This window comes from Mercenaria mercenaria, chromosome 13 (genome assembly GCF_021730395.1).
Source record: "Mercenaria mercenaria strain notata chromosome 13, MADL_Memer_1, whole genome shotgun sequence".
Classification (NCBI taxonomy): Eukaryota; Metazoa; Mollusca; class Bivalvia; order Venerida; family Veneridae; genus Mercenaria; species Mercenaria mercenaria.
In genome coordinates, this window is record NC_069373.1 from 73903971 (window position 1) to 73923958 (window position 19988).

Genomic DNA, 19988 nt, shown 5'->3' on the forward strand with positions numbered 1-19988 from the left:
CAATCCCTCCTAATTAAGCAAATATTTCATCTCCAAAAAAACATAATTATCTGTACTTCACTTGTTAAAGTAATCATTTCTTGAAATATCAAATGGACATAGTTTTAATCTTTTTATAACACTTTGAAATTATTATAGCTCGAGATCTACTGGAATTCTATTATTCTCTACAAATTTTTCTACTTAGCTTGAGTGCTGCTATGAAAAATTGTATTCCTCTTCTTTAAAACTACTATTGTGCATTATTTCGAAACTGCGTATTGTTTTTCTAACTGCGTGTTATTTTGTAATCTGATTTCTCACTCTTTTACGCTCAAGGCAATCAAATCAAAAATGTACTATTTGCTGCGTCCTTGATTTGATTTTTGTATTGTGTGGTAAATCATGCATCATAGTAATATTCAAATAATTAAAAGCAGTTCATAACGATATAGATAATTACGAAAAAAATATCAAATAATGAATCTTGCTAATTAAAAACAAGTTTTCAGCTATAAAACATTCATTACAAGTTTCCCATTTCATAGAATGTCCCTGGTTAAAAGCATCTTTTTTAGAAGAATGGCTATACAATACCGAAACAATGCTAGAATAGGTTAATACTACTCATTAACGCCTCTAATGGTGATGGTGGCGATGAAAACCGACACCGTGAAAACCGACACCATAGAACTGAAAATGGATGATGAGCACCATATTTCATCTCTATAAAAAAATATGTGACAAATTGAACATAGAAAACGAACTTCTGTCTGTAACATTGCTGTATTCTTTTTTATTTCTTGGATTTATGGTTGCTATAAAAAGATGAATCAGTAAATAGTTTATGTTGAAATTTAGCTGAACCAAGGTTCAATCCTGTGACCCCCCATTAATGTGTGATACTGTAGCATCTCCTTCCCTTTTTAGTGTATATACATGAGTTAATGCCCCTGTCATATTTTCAGCAAGTAAAGGTAAAAAATGTCCTCAAAGACTCAAAAACCTTTTGATCAAACAACAGGAAGAGAGCAGACAGCAACATTTATGAGAATGTATGCAAGAGTTTGTGTATTCTGAGCAAAGGCATGACAGCAACATATGCTGTAATAGTGGTAAGAAAACAATTAACCAAAACTGACATATAACGTGACTTCAAGTGAGCAAAATAACAACAAACGTAGCTAGAAGATAAAAGAGAAACAACTTAAAACGACTGATGTAGATCTTCAAAGAAAAGCGCAAAAAAGTGTACTTATTTCACTCAGTACAATTACTAATTACAGTTGTCATTTATTATGATATGGTAAAATGTCCATTTCTTTGATGAAAGGGAAGGTTAATACTCGAAGCGTATCGTACAGTAAGTGTTTTCGTATCTTCTGCTATATGTTACGGAGCCAGTTTTATGGACAATAGGTGGAAAAGCCTTCTTGTTGTTTTCCTTTGATCTCATGTGTTAAGATCTTGCATTGTTACGAGTGGTTATGTTTGAACGTGACACTTTAATCGCTAGTCCGTCATATTCGAGTTAATTAAAGGTTAAAGACATATCATTATCATGTTTAATATTTTATGCCGTTTTTATGTTATTCTTCGACCCTAACTTCTTAGGGCTATAATTAAAGATATGTGTTTTTACAAAATCATCGTTACTGAACCTTAAAACGATAACAGCCTTAAGATCATCAATCATAAATCAACTTTTAACCCTTTCTTGTCACCACATAAAAGTAACCATTTTGATAGATATAATTAAAATCACTGAATACTTCAGCTTTCGAAATGTAATCAATATTTGTATTTCACCATCAAAATTTCACCGTTTGCATATTTCGTAGGTTGGAAAAAAAGGTTTTACGTTTGATGACCTGTGGTTTGTGGGAAAACAAATTTTGCCCTCAATTAACCTCAAATTGAATAAATCGAGTCTTGTTTCTTCTATATATATCAATGTTAGACTGTCAATGTTCCGCAATACAACTTTTTATTTTACTTATCGAAATTTGTATTTTGGACCAATAAAACTGGGCAAGTCTGGATGCATTTTTTAGGCTAATGTGAGACAATTGCTGTATGTCAGGGTAATAAAAATTCCTTTCCTTATTTGTTTTTAAAGGTCAAATTAAAAATAATTAAAATCAGCAATGATCCAACAACATAATCCTGTGGTTTTAAACATTGTTTTCATTTGATACAAATTTGAAATTCAAAATGCCCCCTGCCTCTGGATCTTGCATATTTCACTTTCATTTCCTAAGCTTAATAATAAGTCTTTGAATAAGTTCAAACAGATGTAAATAATGTGAAAATTATGTAAATTGTTTCAACATGTGACAGTTATATGCCTATGAACACTTTTAATAATTCATTAACAAGTAAACAATGACGTTTCAGCAATTTTTCTCTGATGTAACATCTTGCTTTCTTTTTAGAACGATCTTTTTATGTTGTACTTTTTCTAAACGTTCAAAGAAAAAATCAGATTTGATCTTTCTTGAAAGATGTCACCATGTTATTAAGAATACTGGCAACTTGGTCACGATGAGAAGATAATGTACGACTGTTACATCTACGTACATGATTTCAATCCGGATTCATTGTTCCCGTCCCTTTCATCTGTTAGTATACATTTTAAAAAAAAAATTAATTTGGTTCTCTTACGTCAGGAGTCGAGATAATCAACGCCTTAACTGACAAAATCACAACAGACGGACGACAGTTTGTCACTCTACTGCCACAGCCCTTTCATCTTTTTCTTTGAATTTTTTTATCTTGATTTCATTCTTTTGCCACCAGATGAAGCAATTAAAATTTTACCTTAATGACAAAGAAAAAACAAGGACTGCAATGTCACACTGCCACTGAATTTTTTGTTGTCCAATACACAAAGGGCATATTCTGCCGTTATCGAAAACGACCCAGAAATAATAGGAAGATTCAAATGATTTAGTTACTTTGAAGATCCATTTTAAGTCAAACAAAACAGTAAAAACTATATCTCTTAGCAATTCTAAAACTGACGTTGAAAGAGTAATATGGATAAAATGCTGTCAGTCAATATCCTGAAGGGCAAGTGATTTAGTACCGGTTTTTAGTGGCGACCAACATCAAAGAAAAAAGTCTTAATAATGATAGTATTTGAATAATGTAAAAGATGTCTATCTAGATTGTTTGCAATAAATGCAATTTCAATGAAACATGTGCGTGTCGTGTGTATTGATCTAAACAAGGTCGCCTTTTTTTTTAAAACAGTGAGAAAGCAAATTTTTTTTGCATTCTCATAATTACGTTTTATTTTTCAATTTATCTTTTTGTTTCCTCGATCTGCATTTCCTGAGATTTTTTTTTTACACAAAAATCTTTACGTTTTAGAATCACTTATAAAAGAACAACTCAATTTCATTTCATTCCTAACAAATTTGAAAGCTATAAAAACTTAAATGTGCAAAGGAAGATTCTGAACAAATACTTGACTTTTAAAGGGTTGCTAGGTAACACAAATAAATAGCTACAATCAATTCTTGTTTTTCTTACTTTTTTTGAGTAATTCCCATGAAAATTCATGTGAGAGAAGACAGGATCAGGGAGCAATTTCCTACTCTCCCTTGTAGCATATTGTTTACAGCACAATATGTTAGAAGATAATCTATTTTAGCTCAAAAAATCTTGCCAAAATGTAATAATTTGTGATAAGCATGAAAGATGGATGTAATTCTTTGACAGATAAGAAAAATCTTTTCTCTGAATGTTCAAGCCTACTTTGGTGGTCGAATTAAAGTTATGACAGGGTTATCAGATGGAACAATATTTTATCCCTTTTCTTGACTGTATATAAGTCAATCCAAACAGCTGATTGTCAGTTTTTTGGCTTTTTTTTTTTATTTAACTATCAGATTTATTTTATTTGTTTGTTATATTTGTATTAATGCTCTGTTAGGGCAGTCAACTTGTAGGGCTTTGTGGAACTTAATAATGATCGTTCAGGGGACAAACTACATTCATTTTTAGATTTTTTAGCAATAACCAAATTCCAAGTGTATCTCTTTATATACCAATCACTCGAAGTCACACAGGGACAAGGAAAATGCTTGAGTTATCTAAGCGAATGAGTCTGAAGCAATCTTAACTTAATAATATAAGTAAACTGGTCAGGGAACACATGAACTGATTGAGTGAGCCCGAGAGCTCAAGTGACCGTGCATTGTTTCAATGCATTATAAATTTGCTTAAAATCTTCAGATGGATCTACAGTGCAACTTTACTAAATACGAGCAGCGCCATGAGAAAACCAACATAGTGTGTTTGCGACCAGCATGGATCCAGAAATGCCTGCGCATCTGCGCAGTCTGGTCAGGATCCATGCTGTTCGCTAACAGTTTCTCTAATGGCAATAGGCTTTGAAAGCGAACAGCATGGATCCTGACCAGACTGCGCGATTGCGCAGGCTGATCTGGATCCATGCTGGTCGCAAACGCACTATGTTGGTTTTCTCATGGCACGGCTCATATAAATCGACCTCCACTGACATGTCTGAATTATGTCTTCCTATGGAAATTGTTGCTTTGGCGAGTTTCATTTACTCAGAACTTAGTATAATGGAAAAGAAAATAGTTGTCATTGTAGGGAGAAATTCATTCTTCAATGGTGTCATTTACAGATGTTTTATTGTATATATAGGCTTTCAAAGGTACAAAGTCATACTGGTAGTAAGTGCAATGCAACACATCTTCCCATCCCACACTTTTTTTTCCAGACTGATTAATAATCATTAAATTCAGCTATGCGGAAGTACGAATTAATGAACTTGAAGATTTTTTAGTGTGTATGTGGTGGTTGGGGGAGCATTTCTTAAAATTCCTGTAGAACTTCCTATCCAAATTTAGCACAGCATTTTTGACACAGGTCAACAAGATCAAGAGTGCATTTATCACATGTTGTTCAATTAACTATCACTGGATTTTCAATTATTTCCTCCCAAACTATCTCACCATTTTCCTTCCAGTATCTATCAGCCATGCCAATAACCCTCTTTCCTTTTATTTTTACTACTTTCATCACTTTGGCTTATCGGCAGTTTTGACATTTTTACTAATTTTCTATCAAGTTTTTGCGGTCATCTACATTTCTCATTTTAGATTACCAGCACTCCTTCACATAGATTCCACAAGTTCTTACTCCAATATAAAAATATTTCTAGAATTTCCAGTAAAAACAAGCTACCGGTCACTGTGTCTAAACTGGTGCAAATTCATTTAGTTTATTCTACATTCAGGAATTTTTTACCTGTCAATTTTAGAACTGTAACTAATTTTGGGCAGCTGCATTTTATTTCGACTTCTGTCAATTAAGTTAATGAATTTATTTACCCAAAATAGAAAAGTTTAGAATTTTTCAGCCATTCCATTTAACTTAGTTTTAAAGTAATTATCTTGCACTTTGTAACAAGGAACATGCAGTTGAAAAAAAACAACTTTACATCCTTCAAAATTGCCAAGAATATTGCAATGTTTATATTAAAAAGACATAGTAATGCAGTTTAAACGAACTTCTTCAAAATGTAATGTTAGCAAAGATAATTCGAAAGTCAAGATAGGGATACACAGTCACTGATTTTTTTTTTGGCATGTACATTTTTTAGAAGCTATATTTTATGATGCATTAACCTTATTCTATTATAAGTGTTATGAGGTTTCGTGAGATTTTTAAGTTTCTTCTACTGGTATCTTATAGTTACATTCTTACAACTTTTTATACATTCTTACAACATTTTATATTTCACTTTTCCTATTCTCATTTTCATAGTGATCTGCCTTATTCGCCTCAACAGTTGCAAATATGCAGCAATTGCCGTCATTATTACCTCATATTCAACCTCGTATTGCCGTTCATCATAATACGGGTCATCATAGTCAAACTGTGTCATCTCGATATCTGTCAGACCCATGTTGTCTGTACTCTGTGAAAACATTAGTGGTCGCCGTGATGACGGTTCCAACAACCTGAAAAATACAAAATTAATGATAAAATTTTCCATTATTTAAATTTTTATTTTCATTTTTGCAATATTATGCAAAGTCCATTATCACTGAAATAATATGGGCTAAAACGGCAATGCAGCTGTCAAGTAAAAGTGAAAATGCATTTGGTTTTATACGTATCGTGTTTAGATTAAACAAATGAAATAATTATGCAAATCGTTACATCAATCTTCAATGACATCGGCAGCAGTTGCAAATATCAGCATGAATAATAAAACATTCGCTGCATCAACATCCGTGTCTCTGTTTATCTGTCTGGCAATGTTGACATAGACAGAATTTTTTTAATAATTTTCAGTAATTTTTGGATCATATGTCGATATCCCCGACTGCTTGGGTGAAAAAGGTAGAAATTCATCATCTGTGTTTGATTGCAATTAATCTTTAACGTCTGCACGATCTGCATTGATGAATGCATTGACAGACTGTCATACAGTGGTTTATCAGACAATACTTTGACTATATAATAAATTATTTGTAATGCTCCCTGGTTTATCAAAATTTCTATGATCAGTCATACTAAACTGGCTTGCAATGGTCCATACTATTTTCCTTCTACTCACTTAAGTAACTTAACCTCCAGTAAAACCTCCACTGCTCAGATCTTAAAGTGGATGTGAAACAGCTTGAGTCATTCAGGATTTCAAGGGATCCAAACAGTCTGACATTGTAAATGTAAGGGAAACAGGTGCTGGTCACATTGACCAGTGAGCTCAGGTGCTCATGCAAAGATGTTCCAGTAAGCAGTGTTTTACTGTACTATGTAACAAAATGCTAGCTATATCCATTGAAAACATTGTACCAAATTGTAACAAGACAATGTTTTCCAACCAGCAAATGCTTAATCTTCCCCTATTTAATGCAGAAATGGGATAAATTGTATTTCATCAAGGCCAATTAATTAGAAGAGAACATGATCTTGAAGAACCTGCCTCTGACCAAGGTTTAAGTAATGAAGTTGGGCATATTGTAGTACAGTTCATTAATGAAGGTCTGGTCAGCTGTAAAACTCATTACGATAATGAGTGTAGTGGTCAGAATATAGCACCTGATACATGATCACTTTGATCCTGGCCAACTTCAAAGTGACCAAGATTGATAAGGATAACATTCTAAATTGATGATACACTGTTTACCAATGGCTTAAAGTGCTTAAAGATGAAAAAAGAAGAAAATATACTACAAGGCAAAACAGGAGAAGATTGTCTGCTGTGCATTTAAGATAAATGTTTGTTTTGATTTTTATAAAATTCCATATTGTCTATAGTCAATTAAATGTTAACCCTCCTTTTTCACCTCTGCAACCAGTACTTGCACTCCTGTAAAAGGACTAACTGAGAAGACCCTTATATTATGTCCATATGTCCACTCTACTTCAGATTCAAAGCAAGGAACCCCCAGATTAACGTCTTTTAATCATGGAGTGTGTATCTAAATACAACAGTCAGCCCTGTGTTAGTGGTCACCTCTATTAACCAACCACTTGTCTTAAGCAATCACATTTACTATTTCCAAAATTCAGACTTTCAGAACAAAGCAACAACTTTGCTTAACAGGCCACTTTTATCCCTTCCTTTGACTGGTTTCACCAGACAGGTTGGACTTTTTACCTTAATTAGATGTTCCCGTTTCACTTATCTCTTAAATTCAGTTGTTCTTTACAAGCTACAATACCTCTCTCCTTCTCTTCAAAATAAGACTAAACTCTCAACAACACAAAGGTTTACCACATGTATTTTTATCAAAGAGACTTTTGACTACTTCGAAATTCCATCAAGACACCTCTGAGCTACATACAGTTCCTGCAAACGAGCTTCTGGATTTTCTGGTATTCACATGGCTGCTGTTTCTAATATTGCTCTGGTTACATTTGTGAGTTTAAGGTAGTTATTTTCATTACAAAACAGTAATTAGTGTGAATTAGCAATAATTTTAGGAGGTTTTGGGTAATTTGGAGCATGTGGGGCTGATTTATTCCTAGCAGCATCTCGCTGGAGAACGCTTATTTTCGTAATCGTTCAAACAAGATTGGTGTTAACAAGATCAAGGAAAGACAATGATGGGTTTTTCTGCAGATGTTTAAAATTGCTCTGTTTGTGTGTGCCTGCCCATTTCTAGTTCTAATATTAGGGGTTTTAATATTGTACTTAAAAATGGAGGAAAAAAGGTACATCAAATAACAATTGATATTCAAAAGCAATGTATTGTCCTTAAGACTATAATAAATTGATTTTCAAATAATTTAAAATGACAAGAATCTGCTTAGTTCCCATCAATTACATCAGATTAGGATTTATATAACAATCATTGCTATATATATATTAAGGCTCATGCATAGCTCCTTTGTTTAAAACGTGTTTTTAAAATGAATTGCAAATTTGCAAAAATTCTATATTCATCAAAAACCTTATCTGTTTTATCTTAGATAGTAATGTTACTACAGTTTGTTTAGAACTTTGGAACTGCTTACAATATAGCACCAATAATACAAGGTGCTTTCATTAAATTTGAAATTTTTTATTATCTCCCTTTATATTCAGTAAAATGATAAAAGAACTCTCAAGGCCATAACATTCAAGTTTTGATTAATATTCTTAATGGAAGGAATCAAATCTGCAAGACTTTCATTTCCTGTTTTCTATGAAATACAAATTAAAAGTTTCATTGGTCTGCCATCCTCTTTATCAAAAATATCTATAAAATGGGAAAAATTTCATGCTCAGTACCTGATACAATACCATCTATAATCCTTGTTTCGGAATTCCGGAATTCCGATTTGGATTCAGTGCCAAATTTTGGGTCTTGTATCTGATTCCAGTTATCGATGTTTCCCTAATTAGCTCATATACCTCAACAAAATGTCTGGAATATGTTGTATATCGCAGATTACGGCTTGTAAATGAATTACTCAAAATACCGCTACATTTTGTCTCTGTTTCCTTGTCTGTTCCCGAAAGAGAACCATTTACATACCTTAAAATCTTAAACGTCCCCCTCTTCAACACAAACACTGATTCCAATCTTTTTCAGAGGAGCTGATACAATTTATCAAATATTACTGTGTCCAGACATGCATAATGCAGTACAGACCTGATGATGCTCCAGTCTAGATACTTAGTTTCAGCATCGGATCTGCTGACCGCAATGGAAAAAGGTGAAAAGAGAATCTGAAAATCTTTCATGAAAATATATCACATTATAATGCCACTAACAATTTTCTAAAAAGTCATTTTAAAGTTATTTACACCTTATAAAATGGGACTGAAACAATCTCTGTCAAAGCAGATTCAAATTTATGTCAAAGAAAATACTGGCAGCTTCATTTGTATTCCCAGGTGCACTTTCTTATAATGCCAAGCTACCAAGAAATCACATCAATGCTGGTGAGATAAAGTTCAAACCAGATATAACAGGATTTTCTTTAAGAACTCCCAGACAAAATGAAGTTTTATGAAGGAATTTTAATTTGGGGTTTTAAAACATAGCTTTTAAAGTCAAAAGAGTTCATTTACTTTTTTTTACTTTTATTACACATAGCAAATTAATTAATGCAGTTATTTGAGCATTTAGAAGTTAATTGAAACTATGAGACAAGTTGAAAGGGTGCTGTTTTTAAAGCTGGCCTAAAGAAAAATCAGAGCCTCCTTTGTAGACTGCACTTTATGCCACTGCATAGTATATATATATATATATATATATATATATATATATATATATATATATATATATATATACACACACACGAGGATATCTATATTTAATTAAACGTTACACTATATTAAGTGAATAAAAAAAGACTTAAAGTCTGTACACCCATTTGTTTTCTTTCAAAGCTCATTAACCCCTAATACAATATCACTTAAAGTACAAGAAGATGTTCCAAAATTTTGCTGCCTTAACATAATCTCATAATTCGATAAATAACGAGGTATTATGACAGTTTCTAAATGCAACCATTCATTATGTTCAGAGCTAGATGAATATAGAATGATATTCAAAGCAAAATAATAGTACGCGTGATGCTTTCCAGAAGAAAATGTCATGCTATGAGCGACAAGCATATAAAATATAGACCCCAAGAACATTCTGTTACTCCGATCTATCGGAAAAAACAATACCCATTAGGATTGCAGAACGGTTTTTGCATTGATGATTCTGTTATTCATTCACGATTTATCATGGTCTCTTAAGACTTCAGTATCGCAAACATTGCATCAAATCATAATAATTTTTGCCAATATGAAAGCATACAAAAAACAATAATATGATGTATGAAAATCGGCATTCAGCCTCTTTAATCATAATCTTTGTCCATGAATATAACGTTTTGATATTTCTCATAAACTCTTATTTTGTAAACAATTCTTTCACTGTACAGTTTTGATATTTCTCGTAAACATAATTTTGGAAACTTTTATTTTGCTATCAGAGCAAAAAAGAATTGACTGCTATCATGCGATCAAACTATCTCTCTATTTAATGAGGCAATTATAATGATTATGTTAATTTTTTTTGGAATTTATTATGACCCTATTATGATAATTATTTTGTATTTTTATCCACTGATTTAATACTTCAAATTGACAAAGAAATTTCATTAATAATACATAACAGAATTGATAAAAAAAAATCTGTCCAAGATTCATTAATCTTTATCTGGTTTTCGATGGATTGGGAAGTGCTATTTCTTTGTCCAGCTGTCTTTGCGTCCCTGCCTTTGCTTTTGCTATATCTCTCCCTTTGACTACCAGTCTATAGCTATGTCCCTGTCTTTGCTATGTCCTTGTCTTTGGCTATGTCCCTGTTTTTGCTATGTCCTTGTCTTTGGCTATGTCCCTGTCTTTGCTATGTACTTGTCTTTGGCTATGTCCCTGTCTTTGCTATGTCCTTGTCTTTGCCTATGTCCCTGTCTTTGCTATGTCCTTGTCTTTGGCTATGTCCCTGTCCCTGTCTTTGCTATGTCCTTGTCTTTGGCTATGCCCCTGTCTTTGCTATGTCCTTGTCTTTGGCTATGTCCTTGTCTTTGCTATGTCCTTGTCTTTGGCTATGTCCCTGTAGTTGGCTATGATCCTATGTCCTTGGCTTTGCTATGCCTGCCTTTGGCTATCATCACAGTCTTTGCTATGTCCCTGTCTTTGAAAATTGTCCCTGCCTAGTTTAAATCTTAAGTGTTGTGTACAATGCCTTACAAAGGCACCAGTACAGCGAGTTACTGCTTGATATAGGACAACATTGTATCTGAAGTTTTCACATGTATCATGCTGGGGTAGGGAATATTCTTTCCAAAATCAGCAAACATTCTAGAGGATTATCTTTGAAAAAGGAAAAAAATTCAAACAGAACGTTCCAGTATTTGTGTGTTTTTATAAAGGTTGGGTTCTATTATGAGACTGTATGCATCTAGGAGGAATGTTTTGATATTTGCCAGATGGTTACTACCTGGTAACCAGGTAAAAATCCGCCACTGAATACTTCAGCAGACCCTCTACTGCCACAATGATTCATTCCAACAGAAAATATATATTATAATCTTGATAGCAGAGGAATTTATTCCAAACAGCTCAAAGAAATGTTCACAATGCACTTTTATAACACATTTTCGTTTCCTCTTCCACCTTTGCTAAAGATTTTGCCCTCGTCAAATTAAAATGTGGAGGATGACCAAAAGTGCATATCAGCTTTTAGGCATTACTTAAGACACTGGAAGATCCACAAACCTCTATCAAGAGTAAGGATTTAACCACAATCAATGAGACATACAAAATTAATAATTTTTGTAACTGAATTACCTCCCTTTAATCGATGATTTGAAAATGAAATTTCTCCATTGATTTCTTTAGGATACTAAAAAGTCTTCTAGAATTTTCATAATTCATACAAGATTTCTCAGTGTCCTTACCATTCAGTTTTGACAAATTCAACAGTCTCGGGCCTAAATCTAAAATGGACTCAAGTTCAAGTTTCAAGACATTGATTTCATAAAAGAAATAATAGTTGATTCCAGATTCTTGTAACAATGTTGCTTTATTTCTACCATAAAAAAATCTCTCCAATTTTTCCTTAACTTTTATCTGTTTTTAATGCAAGGTGCAACTGTTCTATATTCATCAGGATTTATCAGAAGAGCATGTTTTCTCTGATTTACAGCGACTGCCGGCAGCTGCAGATAGTTTCATCATAGGTAAAACAGCACTGTTTCATCTGGGCTTATGAGCAAATTCCTTTTTTTTATGATGGATGAAAATCCTGTGGTTTACAGAAACTGCAATTTGATTGAGATATTATTGCTCCAAATGATATTCAAGTAAGTTATTAAAGAGGTTAAGCAAAGCTGACGAGATAAATTTATGTTAATTATGAAAGTTCTTGGAATGTTTTATTAGGACTCGTATAAAATAAAATTTTGTTACTTGTATGTCATTGTTGTTTTATAGTCTCTGAAGCATGTTTCTTTTCAAAGAACAAAAATACATCTAATAATATTAGATTTGATTGCAAATAATTGTTTAGCAAAAGAATTTAGTACAGTCAACTCAATGCGATAGCAGTACAGTCAACTCATTCGAATCGCCATCCAGTCAAAGTCAACTCACTGAGATGCAGATTTAAAATAAACTGGAGTCGAAATGCACTTTGGTGTAAAACTGCTTTTTCCAAAAAGTCAAAAGTAAGTGTTTTTTTTTCACAAACTGGTGTGAGAGTTCAAGTTAACAAAATTTTGTCATAACAGGATTAAGTTAATCTACACTTTTCAAGCTTAATATGGAAAACTTTAAAGGTCTATATCTTCTTTTATCATACAAAAGAATATCCTTTTCATTTTAAAGATAAAATCTCTCAAATACAATTTTACCGATTTATAACCTATTTTAGCGAGATAGACGGATACAATGACCTTGTCCAATTATAGGAATAGACAAGTACTTCAATCACTTTCAGTAGGTCAAAGGAATTCATTACTTCTTCAAATTTTATTTTAAACTTCTGATCAATTATTTGGACATTTTATTGGCTTAATTTCACCTTGTTATTCAACTTCAAACCTAGACCACCCGAAAAATTTCCTTCTGTAATAGATATGTATGATAAAAGAAGCGATTTTAGAACAACCGCAAGATAAGAGTGACAATTAAATAACTACCCCTCCCTGGACTCAGTCATGTTCAAAACTGAATCAGCAAATCAAACAGACAATTGAAAATCTATTCTATCTTTGAAATTTCCATCTTTGGTTTTTGTGAAAAAAGAGGAACTTAATCTTGTTGTAATCAGAACATGACATCCATAAATCCACTGAAAAAGGTTTTGTCATTGATACGAGCCTCTCTTTTCCGTCATTTGTCAATGATGTAAGGGGTCTTGTTACCGAGACAACTCGGGTTTCGTATAACAAACCAACAGCGCCACCTAACCATGCAGCTCAGATTAAGCAAGATCAGTTTGATCACGTAATAACAACATTAATTCTGACATTCCTTTCTTTTTCTACCAGCCGCCATCACAATTAGTCTTGCCGTTGCCACAAAGGAGACTAAATCTAAACATCTTTTATGAACAATTAGAATTTGTAGATATGTCCATTTTGACATGGATTTGACGTAGCCCCTCAATTTGGTGACAATACAAAACAACTTAAATGTTTAAGAAATTGCATGCGTCTGATCTTTGAACATTAATTCTACCAAATCATAATCGTGCTTGTCATTTAACATTCTTGCATTAATGGTATTATAGACTAATTAAAATGCAGTCAACAAAACCTCTTAAAATTTCTTAAATGACTGACAAGAGGTATAACTACAATAAATTTACAGAAGATCGGTATACAATTTAAATACGTGTATCATTGCAGTAAAAAATGCTCTTCACTTCTTACCATGAAAACACTTTCATCTTGAATGTAATTCATACCAAACTGGGATATGTAATATCTTATCTGCATAACGAAGCATACCAAAATGTCTTGTTGAATATATAACATTAAGGTATGGTCAGTCAAACAAAAAAACACTTCATTAAAAGCGTAAAATTACTGGTCGGAGTCGGAATCTACAGTGTCTAGTAGCCCGTTTACAGGTGTTTTTACATCCATTTTTGAATTTTTGTGTAAATTTGATACTGCCATTTACACTACAGATGGGTATCAGATTGACATAATAACAATATACCCAGTTCTAATTACATATCATTATTTTGCATGAATTAATTGATGTAACTAAAACTTCGGATCCCGACTGATTTAGGTGACATCGCTCGTCTTGATTTGGCAAAATCCGGGCACCTAGGATCCCCCTATCAGACGACATTCATTCTTAAATGTCATTTATCTTTTTACAGATTAATACCTATCCTAAAAGGTCCTTTGTTTTGAATGAATTTTATAACACTGACCCAATTGTCTTATTATGAAATGGTATCAAATATTAACTTAATTCCCATCTGAATTAATTGAATTAATTGTTGTAGATTTTTTAGATTACACACTAATGAAGATTTATCAGCTAGATTACGAGCATATTCTTTGATACATTTGGGATATATGAAATGTCCCAGAGGGTCTAACATACTAGGACATTTTACCATAATTTCATTCTATCGAATGCTTTCAGTACAGCAACGTTTTATCACCGAGTTTCAGACTAGCTGGTAAAAAAAAAAATTTGCCATGTAAACCAGAGAAAAATCCTTGCTATTAGAATTTTAGATTCAAATGAATTAAAGTTTGTACGTATATATAACTCAACTAATAAAAAATCATGTTAAACTTTACAGAAAATAGAAAAACACCCCAGTTACGATGTAAATGCATCTGATCATAAAAAAACTTTCACCAAAGACGTACCCGCTATATGGAAATGGATAGAAAGCTGGCGGAGGTGTCGGTGGTCTGTTATATCCATAAATATCCTCTTCTGTTTGTGTTCCTATAGAAACCATGGCTGGCGTTGAGCGTGTTTTCATTTTATTTTTATTGACACGACGGAGGACTTCCACCACTATTGGTTCTTCTGCAGTACGGAATGCTTCAACGGCCTCCTCATGCGATGCCTGAGATAAATCGCGACCATTTACCTGAAAATATAAATGCACAAATTTATAAATCCTACTCCATTCTCACATACACATAAAAATTCCTTATAAATTTTCTGACAAAATGATGAACATTTTCTCCCTGCCTAATAATGTAATGGGTGTAATTTATCTAATAGTTTTGTCACTGCTCAATCACAAGCTTTTTTCTAAATACAGTGCAGACAAGATCAGCATACAGAGTAAATTAACCAAATGAGCCACGCCATGAGAAAATCAACATAGTGGGTTTGCGACCAGCATGGATCCAGACCAGCCTGCGCATCCGCGCAGTCTGGTCAGGCTCCATGCTGTTCGCTAACAGTTTCTCCAATTCCAATAGGCTTTAAAAGCGAACAGCATGGAGCCTGACCAGACTGCGCGGATGCGCAGGCTGGTCTGGATCCATGCTGGTCGCACACCCACTATGTTGGTTTTCCCATGGCACAGCTCAAATGTTTAAAATGTCTGCTGTATAACTACTTTGATACAAAATCCTATATCTAACTTTTGTAACTCCAAGAACTAGAATGGACCATCTAGATCCAATGACTAATTAAGCAATGATAGAACAATTTCTTATTACGAAAGAACAAGCTCTGTTGTTCTGAGTCATTTGACTTCTTGTTTCTCCCTACAGATGTTGGTCACTGATAATTACGATAAGATCAGATGATTAAAAACAATCAACTGCATCAGAGAAAAGTGTTTTTCCGATCTTTAGTCTACTCCACGTCTGCTGCAGGAGTAACTTCAACTATATCCGATACGTCAACCAGCTAATACCTTCACTTGTCTTAGTCATAGAAAGCAATGTCGCCATTGATCAGATTTTTAGTTCCTTAGAAAAAAGTTCATCAATATAGTCTAGAGAAATAGAAATGGAAATAAAACAAAATAGCAGAGAACAATCCAAACATACAATTATGTCATTTGTCTCCACAAATCCATAAAAAAAAATGTTCACAATTAATTACAGCTAAAAAGCAAGGATCTTATACTCGACAGTCTATTAAATACGTCTTTAGGTTATCATGTATACCTGAATGCATACAAATTTAAGGACACACAATGTACTTTAGGACAGAGACTAATTGGGCAGACAAAAAACTTTTGGACATTAACTTGCTTCACTGCTTTGTAAGGACAGACGTTTTTAGGACAAAGATTTCACGGTAAGAATTAAGTCAAATAACTCAAGACAGTAACTTTAGGACAAAGTTGTTTTTATTGCTTTAGGACACCCCAATACTGGCACTTATCAATATAGTATGAAACCATACTGCTCTTCATAACTTTAAGACTGGTATAATTAGCAACCATCCACTATCTACACTTCACAACCATCTTTAGGACAGATTCATTTAGGACAGTTATTAGCTGCATTGCCACATAACAATATTGTTTTCAACCCAGCAGAATGATACCATTAATCAAAATTTATAATTGAACATACAATATAACAAAAGTGGTTCATTAAAACTAATTAACACAACTGTTGTTTATATAGCATACTGATACATTATTCTCATTTAATTATTTTGAGGGGAACATAAAATTAATTAACAGCCCACTCACAACAGCAGAAATATCATGTCATAACCACATGATTGGCAAATAATAAAATGTACTCTAGGACATGATAACCATATATCAACTAAGAATGACAATGATTTTTATCCATAACCAAAATATTAAATTCATCACCACGCAAAAAAAGACAAAAAGACAATGAGGGCAAAGATAAAATTTCTGTTTCATCACGATTACTCATATTGTTTGTAATTTTTGATATTAGTATTTGGTCAGTTTAAACCTTTCCTGTTGTTAATAAAACCACCAATTTAATCTTCTTATTGTTACAGACGAAAATGTTTACGAAATTGATCAAACCGGATTACCTCAGGATTACTAACGGCTTTTAGAAGAGTAAACAAACAGGACAGTGATTTTATACACTTCGCTTATCTGATTCAACACTTCCTTATCAAATGATTTGATCTTGATGAAACTGTAGCCAGAAGCTATGTCTGGTTACTAACAATGATTGTCCAGGTAAAATAGAAAATGACCACTACCGGTTCACTGATAATGCAGTTGTTTTTATTGCAGATTACAGCAGGTGTAAAAGTCACCTCCCATGATTTTATATGCATACATACTTTTTCTTTAATAATTCTGAAGAACCAAGGGCAATAACTCTTAGGATAAATCCTATGATCTCTATAGTGACCTTATATCTAATGTTTCCTGTTAATGAGGATTGGCACACATATTTGAAAATTTTATTTTTTCCAAGAAATTCCTTCATTACAATATATATAAATGGTCTACAGTTTGTTTTAGACATTATCATCATCGCATGACAGAAGTAACTTCTCTTACTTGCAGTCATAGACCAATAAATACATGCAAAAAATATCTTAATCAAGTCTTCCTGCTCACATATCGTTAACTTCTTCCTTATTGTTAGAAACATTCTTTTAACAACATCTATGCATGCAACTGTTACCTGCAAATCACGTGCGATACCGCTTCTTAGCAATAAACAAACAAATGTATTACGCTTAAAACAAAGGAAAAAGGTAATGGTCTCGAAACACGCTTAATCCATCAAATGAATCACAAATTAATAATTACTCATCCACATAAATTTCTGCAACCCCTGCGCACATCCCACTTTTTTGCATATATTTTAGCTCCCTGCTGCTTTAATGAAATATTTACGCATATCGGCACTCGAGCGAAGCGATGATCAAAGCATGATCTGCCACCTGAATATTATGATCCCCGACATTAAAGCTTTGATATTAAAAAAAATTGACTATATACTCTATAAAGTATCAACCCGTCATTTTAGCCTTTGATACATTCTGACAATGATGAGTAATTCATCGATCTAATTCACGCCTCTAAATCATTTTTAGGTATATAAAATAAGAATTATTTCTTTGTGAAAAGAGAATATTTTAGGCTTTTACTACCAATAAATTCACATCGCTTTCTATTTCAAATGTGTAATAGTCGCCACTTTGTCCATTAATTCATGCATAAGACAGAAGGTTATTTTACGTATTTGATATTTTTCAAAAAGGGATCACGCAATGTATGGTATTAGGGCTAAATCATGCAAAAATTTACGAAATTTAACATCTGTATCATTTAAGTAATAACTGCACTGAAATTTACGATATTCTGCTCACGGTATTATTTTTGTAGTAAAAAAAGTGTTTATATGATAACCTAGTTTACAAAATAAGTAAGCGTACTGTATGCAAAAGTAACATTATGAAATGGATGTTACACGCTATACTTTACATGCAACATTAACTGCATTTCATACTCCGAATAAAACCTTGATTTTACTTCTCTTTGTAACAACCAAAACTGAATTTAAACTGTCACAATCGTCTGGATAAGAGTCAGCTTTTTAAACAGCCTCATTATTCCTCCCTCCCTGCAATTATTTTCACCAACTCTTTATTTTACTGACTCTTTTTTTCATAATTTGTTGGGTTTAATGTCGCACGTACACAGTCATAGATCATATGGCGGCTTTCCAGCTTTTATGGTGGAGGAAGACCCCAGATGCCCCTTTGTGCATTATTTCATCACGAGCAGGCACCTGGGTAGAACCACCGACCTTCCATAAGCCTGCTGGATGGCTTCCTCACTTGAAAAATTCAATGTCTTGAGTGAGGCTCGAACCCGCATCGATGAAGGGTAAGTGATTTGAAGTCAGCGACCTTAAACCACTTGGCCACGGAGGCCCTCTCTTTTCCAAAAGGAAAATACCCTTACACAAAATTGCGTTTGTTTTCTTTTAACTTTATTTTGGTTATTTAAGGTTACGGCAACTGTTCCATGCCAGTGTGTACATAATATCTGCAGGTAAAACTGACAAACTCCCAACATGTCTCTATGTATTCTGTAAATTTTTAAAGAAAATACTGCATCATACTGGTATTATTTTTTTGTGGAGAAAACAATTATCCAGCGTATAAACTATGGACTGATCAAACCCACAACCGCCCTACTTGCAACAGATAGATAGATTCTTTTATTTCCTCCATTCTTGAAGAGCATATAAAGAGCATAAAGAATATTAACAAATTACAAGATAAAAACTGTACACTACCTTATGAAGATTCACTTCCAACTTTAGTACGTCCTTAAAACTTAAAATCCATCCACTCGTCTGCACAACCATTTTCATTTTGTTTTTATAAAACACACTGATACACTAATGGAACTATTAAATTCCAATTTTAATTCTAATCAATATTTCCATGAGTGTCTCTTTATTTAAATAAAGCTCCTCTCTCTTTAATACCATTTTAAAAGTCTGTCTATCTCGTTTAAAAAGAAATTTATCCTGTGTTTACTTAAACTTCTTGACAGAAAAAATTGAATAGTATCAGTATGTTCGCTCATGTCAAATAATCAAAAGACAATCAAAATTCTGTTATTATTGTAAACAAGAGTGTTTTCTTCACATCTTAAAAAATTTTCTCTGCTCCACTTGTTCAAGTACGAAAAATTTATAATGTTTATATACCTTATATTACGATCACCCTTAACCCAGTATATTAACGTATCATTAACTGTTTCTGTTTACTTCACTGCGACTAAAATAGCAAAATACGATTGTGACAATTGTCGAATATACAACTCTCGTAAATTTGCCCTTAACTTTACGAAATAATAAATATATATTAAGCCCCGTCTAATTTTTGCACACAATATATAACACTAATCAGATATCAATTTTACACTTCACCCCTCTCAACGCTTAAACTCCTTCGACTGTGACCAGTAAAATGAAGACCGCAATTCGAATTTAAACTTCAAAACAACCATTAACCCACTACAGTAGCATGATAATAACTTTCAATTTAA

At 33.1% G+C, this 19988-nt stretch overlaps 1 protein-coding gene across 4 annotated transcripts in view; it reads right to left on the reverse strand.

Annotated features, from left to right (window-relative positions):
- LOC128548020 (E3 ubiquitin-protein ligase PDZRN3-like) overlaps positions 1 to 19988 on the reverse strand; it is a 233718-nt gene that overhangs the window by 21490 nt on the left and 192240 nt on the right. For 3 of the 4 annotated variants that reach the window (XM_053522279.1, XM_053522281.1, XM_053522282.1), the window contains 2 exons: positions 14863 to 15092; positions 5843 to 5981 (listed from right to left, as the gene is read on the reverse strand). In XM_053522279.1, the coding sequence (XP_053378254.1) occupies positions 5843 to 5981; positions 14863 to 15092 (369 nt within the window). Of the gene's footprint in view, positions 1 to 5842; positions 5982 to 14862; positions 15093 to 19227; positions 19852 to 19988 lie in introns of those variants that run through there. The other variant, XM_053522280.1, reaches the window with a different exon arrangement.